The sequence below is a fragment of the Drosophila suzukii genome, chromosome 2R (genome assembly GCF_043229965.1).
Source record: "Drosophila suzukii chromosome 2R, CBGP_Dsuzu_IsoJpt1.0, whole genome shotgun sequence".
NCBI classification, from domain to species: domain Eukaryota; kingdom Metazoa; phylum Arthropoda; class Insecta; order Diptera; family Drosophilidae; genus Drosophila; species Drosophila suzukii.
This window is the reverse complement of record NC_092081.1, coordinates 9,095,259-9,111,384: the sequence shown is the minus strand read 5'-3', so window position 1 is coordinate 9,111,384 and position 16,126 is coordinate 9,095,259. Positions and strand designations below refer to the sequence as shown.

Below are 16,126 nucleotides of genomic sequence, written 5' to 3'. Positions count from 1 at the left end.
CATTTATTTCGATAGTGGCACACACACATTGTCACAAAAGAAAAGGGGGAAAAGGGAAGCTTACATAAATAAATTAACCATTTGAGTGAAAGAACATTTAGGGCAGCCAGCATTGTAATGACATTTCTTCGAGTTGAGAGATTTGATAGGCGTTTTGGGACTTCTTCTTCTTTTAATAGCTATAGCCTGTCTGAGGATTGAACTCTCCATTTCCACGACCTCCACCAGGCGCTCCTGGGGGAGGAGGAATGTATTGCGATCCTGCGCCTGGAGGTCCTGATCCTGGTCTTCCGGGCGAACCAGGTGCTCCGCCACCGGCTGGGGGCGGAACGTACTGGTTGCCACCGGGCAATCCTGGAGCTCCTGGACGACCACCGCCTCCTCCTGCAATTAAAGAAAAGATCGTGATCAGATTGACCCTTTATAATATAGTCTCTTATTTGTCAAATTGCTAAAAAGACCTTGTAACTGCACAAGATTCGCTTTAAAGTCAAAAAATATAATTTATGAAAGATCGTTAGTAGATCGTGGGTAATACAAGCAACAATATCTGCGCAAAAATTTAGTTAAGCTAACTTGATATGCGTGGGAACAACACTTCTCTAATGACGTCTAGGTATACACTATTCAACTGCAATTCTTCACTTAGTTTCCCATGAAAATCGCTTTCTTAAGACGAACTTTTATTCCAAATTTATATATATATATTACCTGGTCCACCAGCACCACCGCCATAACCCGGTCCGCCTGGAGATCCTACAGAAAAAAAATTATTTAAAATTGGAAACAACAGATGTTAAAAATCTATAACTAGTTGGCCTTGTCAAAATCAAATGAAAATCCATAAAAACCAATCATATACTTACCAGGACCTCCTGGTGCTCCTCCTGCACCACCGCGACCGCCGGCTCCTCCAAATCCGCCTCCACCTGGAGAGCCTTTAAGAAAGGAACCGGTTATTTTTTTAAAAATTTAGAAGGAGAATTAGTTACTCACCAGGACCTCCTGGGGCTCCACCAGCACCACCACGTCCAGCGCCTCCACCGAATCCTCCACCACCTCCTAATAAAAATATGCATACATATTTAAATCTGAAGGGTAACAAACTGAGGTATTACTAACCTTGGCCTCCGAATCCTCCGCCACCTGGAGAGCCTGTCAATTAGAAAAGGTTTGTTAAGAAAAAAAAACAAAATAACGTATTATTTACTCACCGGGGGCTCCTGGAGCACCACCACGTCCGGCGCCTCCACCGTATCCGCCACCACCTCCTTGTCCTCCGAAACCGCCTCCTCCTGGAGATCCTGGAGCTCCTGGGGCACCTGGGGCTCCACCACCACCGCGGCCTCCGCCGCCACCGCTTCCATATCCACCGCCAGCTCCTCCTTGACCACCAAAACCTCCTCCGCCAGGTGATCCTAAACAAATAAGAAAGAAATAAGTAAACTGTCGTAATAAGGAAAGAAAGTAGGCATTTCAAAATTTTAAAATAATAAAAAACAACACGTACTAGACATTTGGTAGCTTCGTCTTTGCAAAACATTAGAAAAGAAAAAGATTCTTTTTCTTAAAAGTCTTCCCAAGATGTTTCTTTTATTCAGAATCATAAAGTGATTTAAATTTTGAATTTGTATATATATATATATTTTTTAATTATTATTTTTTGTTACTTTTGGTCTATACCTAATTCCAAAAACATCAATAAAATAAATGAATCAACTCACCGGGAGCTCCTGGGGCACCACCACCTCCGCGACCGCCGCCGCCTCCGTATCCACCGCCAGCTCCTCCGGCTCCACCAAATCCTCCGCCACCTGGAGCACCTAAAAATTAAAAACAATTTAGAAAAAATATTTAAGATGTCCTTGATATCTTTCAACTTACCTGGAGCACCTGGAGCACCACCGCGTCCGGCACCTCCTCCGAATCCACCACCACCGCCTACAAAATATATTTTACTTATTTCAAGCCGAAGAAAAGAAAATTTCAATATCACTAACCTTGTCCTCCGAAACCTCCGCCTCCTGGGGATCCTGAAATGAACAGAATCGGTTACATTTGACTCTTTAAATATTATAACGACTAGAAATAATTTTAAAATTTTCAACAATCAGTAATTGTTTAACAATAACTAGTTTTGTTTTCAATATAATAATAATTTTATGTTGGTTTAATTTAAGATCGCCGATTACTTATGATGTTCTGGAATAATACAAAATTAAAATGTATTTATGAATACTTACCGGGAGCTCCTGGAGCACCACCGCCTCCGTAACCGCCGCCAGCTCCTCCGGCTCCACCAAATCCACCGCCACCTAAAAATTATAAATGTATTATTACGATATTGTCAAACAAATAAGGAATTCAACTAACCGGGAGCTCCTGGTGCTCCACCGCCACCTCGGCCGCCTCCGGCTCCGGCTCCGCCTCCACCTCCATATCCGCCGCCAGCTCCTCCGGCTCCACCAAATCCGCCTCCACCTGGAGCTCCTGAAAATAACAAACATTAAAGCAAGCCCTTTATATATTTTAAAGAAATTCATATACTTACCGGGACCGCCTGGAGATCCGCCTCGACCTGCTCCACCACCTGCTCCGCCATAGCCGCCACCACCTCCTAAAAAGTAAGTGTGTTTTTAGTCCGAAGTATGCAATTATTTAGTAGGTAAAATCATTTACCTTGTCCGCCAAAACCGCCTCCACCTGGCGCACCTGCAAACAAATAAATTGTTATTTTCGTCAATTCTTGTCTTATGCTATCTCTAAAGAATAATTATATTGTACAATTTTTGACTGATGATATCGCATTTAAGTTATAAGCAAAACTTGAAGATGTTAGGATCGTGTAATACATATGAATATAAAAAATTGAAAAATATATTAACTCACCTGGACCACCTGGTGCTCCACCACGACCGCCGCCGCCTCCTAAAAAATAAATATTTGTAAAATCTGTAGTACTTAATATTGATAGAGGTACAAAAAATCTTTTGCGAATGGGATTTAATACGAACGAATTTGTTTTATAAGGAATTTCTGTATAACTTTGGATTTAAAAATATTTGCAATGACTTTTACCTGATCCATATCCGCCGCCAGCACCTGCTCCTCCGCCTGCTCCTCCGCCACCAGCACCACCGCCTCCAAATCCTGGTCCGCCACCGTATCCTGAACCACCGCCTCCGCCGCCACCAGCACCTGCAAACCAAAAATATACAACAGCATTAGATCGAGTTCATATTTCTTATAAGGTATATAACATCACAATCATTTATATTTCATAGGTTCTACTTGGTTATTAAGAAACCTATTATTTTTATTGTGAGCTAAGGAAGATCACTAAAAATACTTTAGTAGGATTATAACGCTCAAGAAATACTCATTATTTTTGGTTCATTGTTATTATTGTTCGTAAAATGTTAATTTATTTTTCATCGCATAGGTATTTACTATTACTCACCCTGTCCTCCAGAGCCTCCACTAAATCCACCACCCGGCAGCACCGAGATGCCCTGAGCAGCCAGAGACTTGGCAATCGCTTCCGGGATGGGTGGTGGAGTGGGCAGAGCGTTGCCTGTGGGCACAAAGCCATTCTCGTCCGCCGTGTACATGATCTCGACGAGCTCGCCCTCGGGATTCGTGTAGGAGTAGGATCCCATCACGGAGGGGATCTCATTCTGGGATCCCTTGTTCTTTACGGTGCCCTCCTCCTGGGCCTTGATGCCATTTCCAGTCTCATAGCTGAAGCGGTAGTTGCCATCGCCATCGTTCTCATTGACAAATGAGAGGATGGGAATTGGTGGTCCAGAGGCTGGAGGAGCACCACCACCACCTGGTGAACTGGGACGTGGAGCGGGTGGACCACCTCCGCCAGGAGCGATGGGTCTTCCGTTTGCAAAGCCGCCCAGACCGTTGTTTCCTCCTCCCCCAAAGCCACCACCTGCTCCTCCACCGCCTCCAAAGCCGCCACCACCTGCTCCTCCGCCTCCGCCATAGCCACCACCGGGTCCACCGCCACCTCCGCCGAAGCCACCTCCTGGTCCCTGGAGCCCTGCTCCCGGACTGCCGCCTGCACTGGCCGCACTTGCCGGTGGAGGCAGGTATTTGTTATCCAGCTTGGCTGTTTGGGCCACCGCCAACGTCGTGATCACCAGAGCCTGAAAAAGATGCAAAAATCAGGTGGGATTGGCTTAGTGGCATCTCAAATTTATGCAAGGTAAGTGGAAAGTTCATGCGAATGCAGCCTTTGCCATCGAGTTGCACGCTTTGAATTTGGCCTGGAGCAACACATTTCGATAGGTTGACTTATGTGATTGCAAAATAAATATTGGCTAATTGTTTACAAATTTGGCAATTACATCTGCATGTAATCATTAAGTAGCTTACCATAAATCTTAAGAGATTATTAAATGTGTTAGCACTTTATAATGCTGAAATAAACAGGTCTGCTTAACTACCTTTTTAATTGCCTCTATTAATAGGGAAAATATAAAATTTAAATTAGCAAACACGGATTAAAGGCCTACATACTATAAACGACTTATTTGATCAGCTCCGAATATTTATTTGTTTCTTACCTTATGATTAATAAAGAAGAAGAGGTTTTAAGTATACTTCTGTCTAGATATCTTAGATGAGCTAAAGATCTTTTCCCGCTATGGCTCTGTATTATTATAACCCTCAGTTATTTTGTAGTTTTAATAATAATAATAATAAATATAATTTTGTAAGTTCAAAAATCAATATTTCTTGAAAAGTAGGATTTCTAGAAAGAGCGCATTTAAGCGTATCTATGAAAAAGATTGGATGATTGCATTTAGATTGCACAACATAAATATATTACGTTTCAAGTATATATCAGATAGGATGGTGTTCAAAAAAAAATGTTTTAAAATAAATAAGAATTTTAAAATTTGAAAGTTAGGCCTCGTTTACTAAATTTAACCCTGAGTTGGGCAAACACATATCTTTCCCCACACCTAATCTTGTCCAGCACTGCAACCTGACCCCGCTCGGGACCTCAATCGGGGTCAAGAGTGTGGCCAAATGTCGGCCATTTCATCAATGGAACATTCGCCCATTGACAGAGCTTCGCCACCCGATCCCAACCGATCCGATCCGCTCACGTTTTCCATTGTTGCATCCGATCGTCGCCCATTAAGGCTGCAAATGCGGCGGGGACTATTACCCACAATCGAGCGGATCATCAGCGGAGTTGTCGCAGCCTGAAGCGAACTCTGGTATTTATGGACTTCTTGTTAGACAGAAGACGTCTGAAGATGCAGCAGCGTGTGAACGGCAGCGACGACGATCCACTGAGAATTGCTGGCTGGGAAGGTTAAGTAAGCGGTGCAGCTCCTCCATCGACCAGCGAGTGTCAAGTTGAAGTTTAAACCGTTTACGGATTCCATTGGGCCACATAAACATAACAGCTCCATCGATTGGCATGAGCTCACTTGTCGCGCTGCAGCTGAATAATGAAATAATGTGGCAATGTGCAAAATTCTGACATTTGCCACACTGACTCATCATCTGGCGGCATCATCTGTGTGGCACATGCAACCAACAGCAACGCCTGCCCCTTGGGCCTGAATCTCTATATTGGGGCCCAGAAGTCTGTGAGAGTCTTTTGCAGTTCGTGACCACCTAGCAGCTAGACATCTTCGACAGAGTTTCGCAACCGAAAATATAATTGCAGTAATTGCAAATGGGCTGCCAATTGGGTCGCCACTGCTTCCATTTCGATGATCTGCTTTGGGGGCGGGCTGGGTCGGCCACGACCGATCCATCTTGGGCAACTTTGCGTGCCATCCGCCATCTCCGATTGCAAATAGGCTGTTAATTTATGCGTTTGCCGGGAATCACTTGGTCTTTGCAAGACAATCGGATATGCTAAGTGCGATGGGGAAATCCTTTGCTAATTTACCAGCCGGAGATGGGGCATTCCTGAGGTCCATTGTTTAGGCTTGTTCTTTTTTGTGGAATTTTGAGAGATTCCAAGTGGAGATCGGGAACTACGCTGATCAATTACTGTTAAATCCCCTTGAATCTTTGTCATTTTTGATTAAAATAAGTGAAAGTACTTTTAAAATCTCTTTGCTAGTTTGATTCTGACTTACTTAAAGATTTTAAAGAGGCTGATAATCCTTTTTTATTTTTCCTTTGTTTTTGTACTTGTTTCTTCTCTTCAAAAATATTTAAAGTGAAGCAAAAATTTTTTTTTCCAATTTAACACTCTAATGTGCGTATTCTTAATGTAGGTTTAAAACGAAAAATGTCCCAAAGTTGTACGACCATTAAGTTTCATTGAATTTTAAAATTTGTTATTATCTGCTTTACTAAATCTTTAAAATTCAAGATGCAGAACAATTGAGTTATGACTAAATTTATTGAAATAATAATAGTAGACTTCGTTGTTCAATATCCTCGAAACTAGCTTATCACCAATTTTTAACACATATTTGGAAATGTTTTTTGAAATTGACTGATGAAACCAATTAAATATTAATTAATATGTTCAGTTCAAATTAAAAAAAAGGACTTAAGACATTTTTTCGTTAATTTTAGAATATAAAATAGTCTAAAGGACTATGCTGCAATTCAATCACTGGTTTTACAAACTATAGCCATTTTTTTAAAGGTTTTTAAAATCTGTTTTTCCATGAAAAATTCAAGATAGTTTTTATCCTTCACTGAACTTACCCATTTAAGAGCCATTGCTTACAACTTTTGATTGTATAATCCCAGTTAAAAAAAGAGACGAATCCTTGATGCACCCACAAATCCTTGGCCACAAAGCCCTCTCCAAACCAAATTATCCACAAAACTAGGGTAATCCACGCGAGTCCTTTGCTGCACTGAGTCCACTGTTGCCACTGCTGCCACCGCGTGTTGTGGCTCCTCGAATGTCACGGTACTTGTGTGCCGATCGCAGCCCAGGTTCTCCAGCTTTTATACTTGGTTTGGCGCCAAATGCAATCAAATGGAATGGAATGAACGAAAATGCAGCTGAATCTGAGACTGAATCTGAAGCCGGAGCTTGCAGCTCGCAGCTTGGAGCTTGGAGCTGAGCGAGTGCTGAGATTTTGATACTTTATGGCATTTATTGCAATCGTGTGCAGCTGTGGTGGTGCTGGTGGTGCTGGCTGTGTTCCCCCAGCTGAGGAAAAAACAATTGCACGAAAAACGAAGGCGGAGGTGGCCCATCCGAGGTGCATGGGTTCGACTATTGTCTCAACGGCGGCATCTCGTTTACTCAATGTACCCTGTCTTGTTAAACAAACGCTCTCAGCCACATCTCTCCTCGGTTAGTGGGTAAAAATTAGCAAGCGGTGGTGCTCGTAAATTGGATTCCAATCGAGTCTCTCAACGCTCGAGCGCATCATCATCATTCAGCTTCATCTCCATTGAATTGCACGTTTGGGAAACCATTTTAATGCGCTCGGTGTCAAGAATCGCATATTGAGAAGTCTGCCCAGGCGGATGTCAATAAATCTGACTTGCGGCTCTTTCGCAGGGCGTCCGCGATCGCGTCCAGTCTTTGACCTTTCACCTAATGATTGGGCTGGGGCAAAGCAGCAAACTGGATTCGAAACGGCTATAAATACCACTAATATCGACACCCTCCGGCCGAAAGGCTTAACATTGCGCAAAACAAGTTGCTCCACTTGGTGGCAACATCCAACATTCAGCATCCATCTGCCCCAGCCCCTTCTCCATTTTTATTTTCGTAAACTTTTCAGAAAGGGCAGCTGCCTCTTTTCGATGTTTTTTTTTGGGAAAACTCACTGCATGTCGCGGCGGCCAAGTTTAGCGTAAATGCTTGACATCTTTTGGCAACAAGGAGAATGCTCATTGACATTTGGCCAGCCAACAGAGCTGGCTGTTTGGAAAGGCATACCATCTAGCATGTTGTCAGTGGGTCTCATTCTGCTTGGGATGGTCACAGCTGTGCGGACCAGAACGCCAGCCAAGTGGCAAAAGGTATTTGCACGCACTGCAACCGATCAAGCTGAGAAACAATCGAAAGAACAGCAACAGCAACAGCAGCACAAAAAACTTGACAACTGGCCACGCTGCGTATGCGCAACATGCATCACTCATACGCCGAGTGGCCTTGCCAAATTAACACACAAATGAGCCGACGACCACGCCCCCATCCCAGCACATTGCATAAACATCGAAATTTAATAATAATCCACAGTCAGAGGGTGGCAATTAAGATGACTCAACTCGGATGCAGATGAACTGCAGCTCATAGAATGTTTGCCGCTCTATGGGTTTTTCTACGCTAGGCAGTTCCTGAACAAGCGGATTATTTATAGCGTAATTATGATTACTCAATCGTAGAAATAAAATACAAAACGTTTATTCAAGCCTCGGGTGTTGTGGGTAGACATTAATTAGATAAGATGGGTCCAAAATGCTTACTCGCCAGTCATCATCTCCATGAATTCTGTAATAAACGAAAGTGAAAGTAAAATAATTAATTGGGTGAAACAAAAGTTGAAGTATAAGGGGTTTGATAGGTAAAGTGACAGAAAACCATTAAACTTTAAATAATTTTATAAGAAAAAAGAAAAACATTGAAAAAATCTATCTAAAATGAGCAATATTTTCAATTGAAACAAATACAAGCGTACATTCCTTTAAATATTAGATCTAGTTCTTCCTCTTTAAATCTAGTGCAAAACGATCTGCTTGTCTCTGTGTAAAGATCTAAGGATCTATAAATAGAGCGCCACAAGGGCGGCTCCCCTTCTCAGCGGGGGTTGGGGAGCTCCATCCAACAAATTGATATAATTTGGGTGGAAAATACCTTGGCATCGGGCCAAGGAATTTAAAATTTTTATCGCCCCACTGACGACGGCTAATTGGACCGCACACTTACCATCGAAATCAACGGTGCCAGAGCCGTCGGAATCAATTTCCTCAATCATGATGTCCAGTTCCTGTTCGGTCAGCTGGTCGTCCAGCTCCTTGAGGATCTCCTTCAGGCAGGAGGTGGGAATGTAGCCATTGCCCTGCTTGTCGTACAGGCGGAAAGCTTCGCGCAGCTCCTTCTGCATGGCCTCATCATCCTCCTCCACGATGAACTTGGCGGCCAGCTGGACGAACTCCTCGAACTCCAGGCGACCAGACTCTGCGGGAAAACCAGGGATCAGTTTGGAAACAAGTGAAAATGGTTTCAAAAACTCACTGTCCTCATCAACCTCATCGATCAGCTCGTCAAGGATCTGCCTGTCGAAGGGCTGACCCATAAGACGCAGGATATCGGCCACCATTTCAGTGGGGATACTGCCGGTCTTCTGGTGATCGAAGCTGTTGAATGCCTTTTGCAGAACGGCAATCTGCTCGGGGGTCAGGTCCTCATCCTGAAGAAAAAATTATATTGAGTGTTTTTAAATATGATTACCGGCTTTTTCAAATTATTTTTATGTATTTAATCAAAAACCATTATTTTACTGTCATACAGTTTTCTAAGTGCCTGGTTCTTAAAAAGATGTTACTCTATGAAAAAAGAATAGCTCATACTAGCTTGATTTGATAAATTGTATTGAAAAAAAGCAGTGATCTGATGCATTACTTACTCTAAAAAAGGTTTTGGGCTTAAAACTATACAAAATAAGGACCGATAAATAAAAAACGCAGAGGGCAAGTATCAGATTATCCTATAACCCTAGAAGTAATATGCTCTCTTCTCCACAAAAGAAAGGTTATCCTACAAATTTCCATTAATCCAGCACCACTCACAATGTTGTCCATGTTAAATCCTGTGCTAGTTGTTCACCAGATCGATCACCGCTAACGACTGATTCGGTTCCCCACTTCTTCATGGGGCTCTCGAGATCCCCGAGACCAGAACACACCCACACACAGCGCCAGGCATTCCAAAAGTAACAAGCTAATTTATGGTTTTCAGCAGCATTTCGAAAATAAAACCAGGGGAAATAAACAAAAGAAGCGAAACGCACACACCAACCTGGGGAAATCTTAAAATGTGTTTCTCATTTTTGTGTGGAGTGAAAAAAGAATGGAAAATACGAAAAGCACTGTAAAACCATTGAGCAGTGCCGAATTTACTGTGCCTGGCCACCAGAAAGCAACACCACCAATGCCACCACCGCCAAGAGCAGACGATCCGCATCCACCCACCCCATACGATTTTGTAGTGGTTTGCTAGGCTTAACAATGACTATTTTTAGGCAGCACTGCGCGAAAAATCCCTATAAGATCCGCCCGCCCCTGGAGTGATTCTATCTCATGCTGATTATAAACCAGTTCCAAATGCGCTGTCACCATCTGTTAAAATTAAACACGCTTAATGACAATACAAAAATGTCTTAAATTACCTTATTTAAATAAACATCTCTTTTTATACTTTTGGGACGGATACTGGTCTTTGTTTATGGCAAATTAAATAACTACAAACTCCGCGGGAAACTGAGAACCAACCCTGTTTTACGGCTTTAAAATTTAAGTTTCGCTTTCGTTGGGTATTTAACATGCGAATTCGAGATGAAACCGAAATAAGCCCAAGTTCAGCAGTCCGATTTCCCTCAGTGTACGCTTAAGTGCTGCTCATTTAAATATGTATCCGATATCCACTCATAATTGGAGCAAATCTGATCACATTTTCCAATTCCCAGCGACGACACGCTTTATGAATCAATCACGGAGCCCATAAAATCATTTTAAAACTCGACCAAATTAACGAGCAATTAAAAATCGACATTAATTAAGAGGATGGAATCATTCCACACATATACACATATACATATCATGGAAATATCAAACGAACAACGTGCTAAAACATTTTTATAAACGATTCGAATATTGTCTCTTGCGATTCTGCTTCCTACACCAATATAGTACGTATAACCAGATTTAAATCAGCCGCAATATTAATTTTCGCTTTGTTTAATGCCAGCCATGATATGCAAATTGATTTATATATTTTAATAAAAATTGCTGTTTGTGTGGCACACATTTTCGGAACAACGTCTTTGTTTATGCGGGCTATGGAATATTGGGGAAATTGAGGAAACCAAATGTTGTTTACGAATTATGACAGCGCCAGCCAAAGCAGCCGCCAAAAAGTTGACGTCATGGTGACATATTGACCATTTGTTTATGTTCTTATTAATTTATTAGCAAGTTATATATGAGACGCATATCTCAAAATGCCAGGAATTAGAAATGGTCAGCAGCTGAGCTCGAGCAAGAAATGAAAGAATTCGGAAAATTCGAAAACGGATGCTTATGGGTTTACCATTCGAATTACACGGAAAATACAATTTGGTTCCGAAAAGAATTCGGAAAATTAGGAAATCGATGCATATGGGAATGCTCTGCGATTTACACAGAAAATACAACTTGAATTTTAGATAGAGAATATGATTTGACAATTCGGATGCGAAATGTTGACCTGTTGCTAGGTTCTTATATTACAAATATCTAAAGTCTACTTAATACTTTAATATTCAATATCCTAAGTTTTGTAATATTCTCTATAAAGAAGATGGTTTGAAAATTTTGACCTATTGAAAGACTTTTATTAAAAATATTAAAAGTTATTGTTTGATGCTCATATTGTGTCTAAACTTAAGACTTAAATATTTTAATATCCCAATTATTGTAATATAAATATAAAAGAAAACAAATATTTATTTACATGATTTTTTATATTTAGATTAATATAATACATATATAGTATATATTTAAATATAACATATAATATATATATAATATATAATATATATTTAATACATAATATAATCAGATATTATCACATTTGCTTCTTAAATACTTTTGACCTTGTCTTTTATTTCACTCTTTTTTCTATCGATTTAATAAACTGGAAAAACTTATTTTTTCTTTGCATACCAAAAGTTGATTGGCACTTTTCCCCAGTGTTCTCCCGGTTCGATCCCCTGACAGCATGTTGGCATCTAAACATCGCCCTCTCACCATCTCAATCCATCATCGTTGAGATTCGTTTTCATCGCCTGCAGTCTGTCGGGGTTTTCATGTTGGGCTTCCAGAGCGATTAGCCTCAACGACCCAGAATCCGAATGCGAATCAGAATCAACTGATTTGGCGGCAAATCGGTAACCGGAGCGCAGGCTTTTCAATGTTATTTTGACATTTGTTAGGCGACGAGGTCTAGCCTTGATCGTCGCGGCGGATCGACCACTTTAGTTACTTCGGATACAGCTACTTTTGCCCCTGATTGCACCTCGTAATTTACGTTGGCATTCACTTTGCCCGTCGTTATAATTATAAGTGCTGCGGCATAAGCTGCATCGCGCAACTTAATCGGTCGCATCACTTTCAAAGACCGAAAGCCCAACATTTGCATCGCATATTATGACAACAAAGAGCCTGATTATCCCATCGCGATCACGTGACTAGATAGGGATTGCTAAATGTCCCCACACAGAAAAATTAACTATAACCTTTTCAGCCAGTAAAAGTAGTAGTTTTAAAAACTTAGTTTTGGCTCTCAAGATCAATTTAAATTCTTTTTTTAGATTGTCTAACTTAAAAAGGAGAAACATCTTAATAAATTTTAGTCCCATTTTCTAATTTCCATACTACGTCTAAACAAATGAGCTTGTCAATTATTATCACAAATCCAAGTTTAGAATATATCTTTTATTAATAACCTCTTTGATGGGAAATTATCCCGTCTTTATGGGACGAAATCGATCCAGAGATCTTTTTGTTGCGTGGGTGGAGTTCATCTGCCCAAAAGTATGCAAAGAGGTAATGGGGAATCCCCTGATTGATAAACGAAATCGAAAGTGGAAACTTTTTGGGAGACCCCAAGTTCAGGGACAGCACATCAATAATGATCATCTGTCACACCTATTGAAATACTAATATTATTCGTCTGCCTGGTTGACCCTCAATATTAGGCAAACTTGTTTCTGTCCGCTAATGAGGTATTTGAATATTCAAATTTGTATGAGCGCTGCATGTTAAAATGCATTGATCCTTTTGGATAAGAATAAAGATGTTTGGAACGTTTTTTTTTTTAATTTTCAACACATTTATTTTTAACACAATTATTTATAATATTTATTCCTTGGAAGGGTGGGCGGCAATCCACTCAATGGCGCGCTTGATGGCCTCTGGGATTGGGGGTGGGGTGGGCAGAGGAGGGTTGGCGGACAGCACCTGGTAACCGTTGGCATCGGCGACGTATTCGATGGCCACGTTCTCGCCTTCGGGAGAGGTCCACGCCTGGCTTCCCTTAACAATCCACTCATCACCGTGAAGGCTACCCTCCTGCTGGAGTTTCACAGAGTTGTCGAGCTCGAGTGCGGACTTGAAGCTGTCCACGTTCACCTCTGCGTCGTTGCGGAGGACATTGGCATCTTCGTTGGCGGCAGCGAGGGCCAACAGGCAGGCGAAAGCAATCTACAAGGAGTCCAAGGAACCAGTCAATTAGAATCCATTGAGGATCGCTTTAATGATAAGGCCACTTACGAAGAACTTCATGTTGTTTGTTGAAAGACTTGAGAAGGCTAACTGATATCGAACTGAAACATTTGCCGGCTTTTTATATGATACCGAGGATGCTTTGTTTGCCTCTGCCGGTGGCGCCCAAGTTCAAGTCAAGTGACGCGTACGATTTAATTTCATTAATTATGCATAAGATAACACAAAATACATGTTTATGTGTGCCTCGTTATTGCCGATCAGTTAAAGATCTTGGTGGACTCCAAGCCAAAGCGCAAAACAGACGGAAGACGAGTTCGACACGGAGACATTAACTAAGTATGTGTCAACTAGCAGACACATTGTAAAGATATAATTAATTCTCGAATTATTTGCGTCAAAAATGTTAAATTTGCATAATTTTCGGCTTTAACCAGCCGGCCAGCGACCGGTTTGCGTATCTCTGGTGCGTATCTCTATTTGAATCTAGCTTGGGGCGGCCACCTTGACATCCCTCCTGTGAAAACATAGGTCTCTGGTAAATAATTCGCTTTATTGTTCGTTCAGTTTTAATCTACAGCTAGGCATTGCCGCTCATCAGTTTCTGGACGGCGCGATCAAATTTCCTGCAAAGATAAAGATCATACGTGAGAAAATGGTAAGACGTACTAGTTTCTAGACGGCTCACTTGGAAGTCAGCGATTCGCCGGGAATGTAGAAGGGATTGCAGATGGCGTCTGTGTAGAGCAAGTGGAGATTTCGGAAGATCTGGAAGATAAGGAAAATGAGAGTTATTTAGTCCATTGTTCGAACGAGAATGGATACCCACCGCTCGGACCTCGTTTTCCCGTAGAGCAACATTACTGGAATCAATGACCACTATGAACTTTACCCGGGTGTTGGTCACAAAACCATAGCTGTAACAAAATACACCTTTTAGTGATAAAAATACAATTGGATGCGATGGAATGCTGGTACATTTTGTGGTTCTCTGTGGAGTAGAGCAGTCCCAGGTAGAGTTCCTTGGACTCGGGAGCTCCCTTGCCAATCAAGCACTTTTCCTCCACGACGTCCAAAGCGGCGTGTACGTGATATTGCAAGTCCAGTTCCTGCTCCATATCGGATGTGGTCAAGTATAGGGGGGCATTCTTTAAAGATTCAGTATGTTATTAATTATAAAAATCATGCAAAATAAAACTTACATCCTTGCCAATTACTGCTATGCAAAATGCCATATTTTGTTATTTCTGGGTGTTTATTTGTTTACTTCTACGCTAGAGGTGGGAGGATATCAGCTGCTTGGCCCGTTATCGATAGACCGGCCATCGAGAGTGTGACCAAGGCAGGGAACAGCCAGCGAGAAAAATGTTACCGTAACTGATAAGGAGTGAATTTTATCTATACTTGTTGTTAGCTTGTTGTTTTTTGATTTCATTATTCCATTCAACGGGTGTGTGCGAAAAGAAAACAACGCAAAATTGATTTGGCAGCCATTGCGGATCGGCTTAGCACCCTGCTGGAGATGGCGCTCCAGATAGCGCAGAACAACCGCGATGGCCAGCAGCTGGTGGGCGGTGAGGGTCAGGGCAAGGTGGAGGTGTACGTGCTGTTTGCAAACACGACATATCGTACCCTCGACCTGTACTGGGTGTGCGAGCGGGATCGGGAGAACCTCTACCTCACACTCAAGCCCTTCGAGGAGGTCCGGGTGAACACATACAGCACGCACAGCTGGCTGTTCCGGGACTACTACACCGGCGAACGGATGCACGTCCGCTCGCAGAGGATATTCCAGCCGATACGGGTGCGGGTGCCCAAGAACCCACACAATCCGGATCAGCTGGTCGACGTGCGCAGCGAGGTCCTGATCCACTTCCCCATGAGATCACTGCGCGAGAACTGCCTTTGGCTAGTGGCGCGGTGGCTAATCCGAACTAGCAACGCGCCCAGGAGAATCATCCATGGCTATCACATACCCTCGACGCTGAAGCAACAGCTCCTCAGCCTGCTGACCTGCATCGAATCCTATTCCCGAGTGGCCGGCACCAGGCGTCGCCGTTAGGATTGCACTTATAGTTGTTAGTTAAATGGGGGGGCAGAAATCTAGGGATTGAGAGCCAGACTTGATTTCCAAATAATTTAATAACTTTAATTGATTTTCATCCTGGTTTTCGTTTTTTTCGCTTATTACTTATGTACAAATTGGCTTGCATAGAGCGTTTTACAGGTTGGACTACTGCCGTTGCATTGATTTCTTGTATCTTTAACAGATTACTTATACTTATGTCCTATGTATATAATTATGTATAAACCTAATGTGAAACAAGTGTGAATATTACATACATATATGCGCAATCCTCTAGGTCTAGATGCTTCAGATGCAAATACGTTTTTAATGGTATGTCTGTAGTTACTCCCTTGCAATGCTTATCTACGTGTGTGTGTGTCGCAAGCTTAATTCTTATAAGTCTGAATCTGAAGTACATAGAAGTATTCCTAACGAGTAGTAAACAAACAGAAGCACTCGGGTGCACTTTTAAATGTAAAGTAATTGTTCAAACAGATTCTCCTTGAATGTTTTCGTCCACGGGACGAGACGAATGTTAACTCAAATACATTGCATAAATACATACAAATTGTTAATTCGATCTGCTCAATCTCGTTCTCATTCAATAATGCA

At 42.0% G+C, this 16,126-nt stretch overlaps 5 protein-coding genes across 7 annotated transcripts; 1 reads left to right on the top strand and 4 right to left on the bottom strand.

Annotated features, from left to right (window-relative positions):
- Window positions 1–89: 89 nt before the first annotated feature.
- Cpr47Ef (Cuticular protein 47Ef) lies at window positions 90–7,038 on the bottom strand. 2 transcript variants are annotated; one of them, XM_017072282.4, is made up of 17 exons: window positions 6,703–7,038; window positions 3,461–4,157; window positions 3,079–3,198; window positions 2,890–2,928; window positions 2,680–2,712; window positions 2,552–2,617; window positions 2,374–2,490; window positions 2,244–2,315; window positions 2,001–2,033; window positions 1,885–1,941; window positions 1,725–1,823; window positions 1,215–1,418; window positions 1,123–1,155; window positions 997–1,062; window positions 867–938; window positions 712–756; window positions 90–384 (listed from the first exon to the last, which is right to left on the bottom strand). In XM_017072282.4, the coding sequence occupies exons 1-17, from the start codon at window positions 6,715–6,717 to the stop codon at window positions 173–175; spliced, it is 1,980 nt and encodes a 659-aa protein (XP_016927771.3). In that variant the 5' UTR covers window positions 6,718–7,038; the 3' UTR covers window positions 90–172. The 2 variants fall into 2 exon arrangements, with proteins under 2 accessions (XP_016927771.3, XP_070851223.1); XM_070995122.1 differs by lacking the exons at window positions 1,215–1,418; window positions 1,725–1,823; window positions 1,885–1,941; window positions 2,001–2,033.
- Window positions 7,039–8,352: 1,314 nt separating this feature from the next.
- On the bottom strand, window positions 8,353–10,162 carry TpnC47D (Troponin C at 47D). 2 transcript variants are annotated; one of them, XM_070995125.1, is made up of 4 exons: window positions 9,983–10,162; window positions 9,200–9,374; window positions 8,891–9,142; window positions 8,353–8,455 (listed from the first exon to the last, which is right to left on the bottom strand). In XM_070995125.1, the coding sequence occupies exons 1-4, from the start codon at window positions 10,145–10,147 to the stop codon at window positions 8,427–8,429; spliced, it is 621 nt and encodes a 206-aa protein (XP_070851226.1). In that variant the 5' UTR covers window positions 10,148–10,162; the 3' UTR covers window positions 8,353–8,426. The 2 variants fall into 2 exon arrangements, with proteins under 2 accessions (XP_070851226.1, XP_016927985.1); XM_017072496.4 differs by lacking the exon at window positions 9,983–10,162 and adding an exon at window positions 9,754–9,818.
- Window positions 10,163–13,030: 2,868 nt separating this feature from the next.
- Cpr47Eg (Cuticular protein 47Eg) lies at window positions 13,031–13,529 on the bottom strand. The gene is made up of 2 exons (XM_017071965.4): window positions 13,495–13,529; window positions 13,031–13,425 (listed from the first exon to the last, which is right to left on the bottom strand). The coding sequence occupies exons 1-2, from the start codon at window positions 13,504–13,506 to the stop codon at window positions 13,084–13,086; spliced, it is 354 nt and encodes a 117-aa protein (XP_016927454.1). The 5' UTR covers window positions 13,507–13,529; the 3' UTR covers window positions 13,031–13,083.
- Window positions 13,530–13,980: 451 nt separating this feature from the next.
- LOC108009807 (trafficking protein particle complex subunit 2-like protein) lies at window positions 13,981–14,809 on the bottom strand. Its single transcript, XM_017074481.4, has 5 exons — window positions 14,649–14,809; window positions 14,425–14,594; window positions 14,276–14,363; window positions 14,135–14,214; window positions 13,981–14,072 (listed from the first exon to the last, which is right to left on the bottom strand). Exons 1-5 carry the CDS (start codon window positions 14,679–14,681, stop codon window positions 14,027–14,029), a joined length of 417 nt encoding a protein of 138 aa, XP_016929970.1. The 5' UTR covers window positions 14,682–14,809; the 3' UTR covers window positions 13,981–14,026.
- A 14-nt stretch (window positions 14,810–14,823) lies between these two features.
- On the top strand, window positions 14,824–16,094 carry Vhl (von Hippel-Lindau). Its single transcript, XM_017074480.4, has one exon. The coding sequence runs from the start codon at window positions 14,969–14,971 to the stop codon at window positions 15,506–15,508; it is 540 nt and encodes a 179-aa protein (XP_016929969.1). The 5' UTR covers window positions 14,824–14,968; the 3' UTR covers window positions 15,509–16,094.
- The last annotated feature ends 32 nt before the right edge of the window (window positions 16,095–16,126 follow it).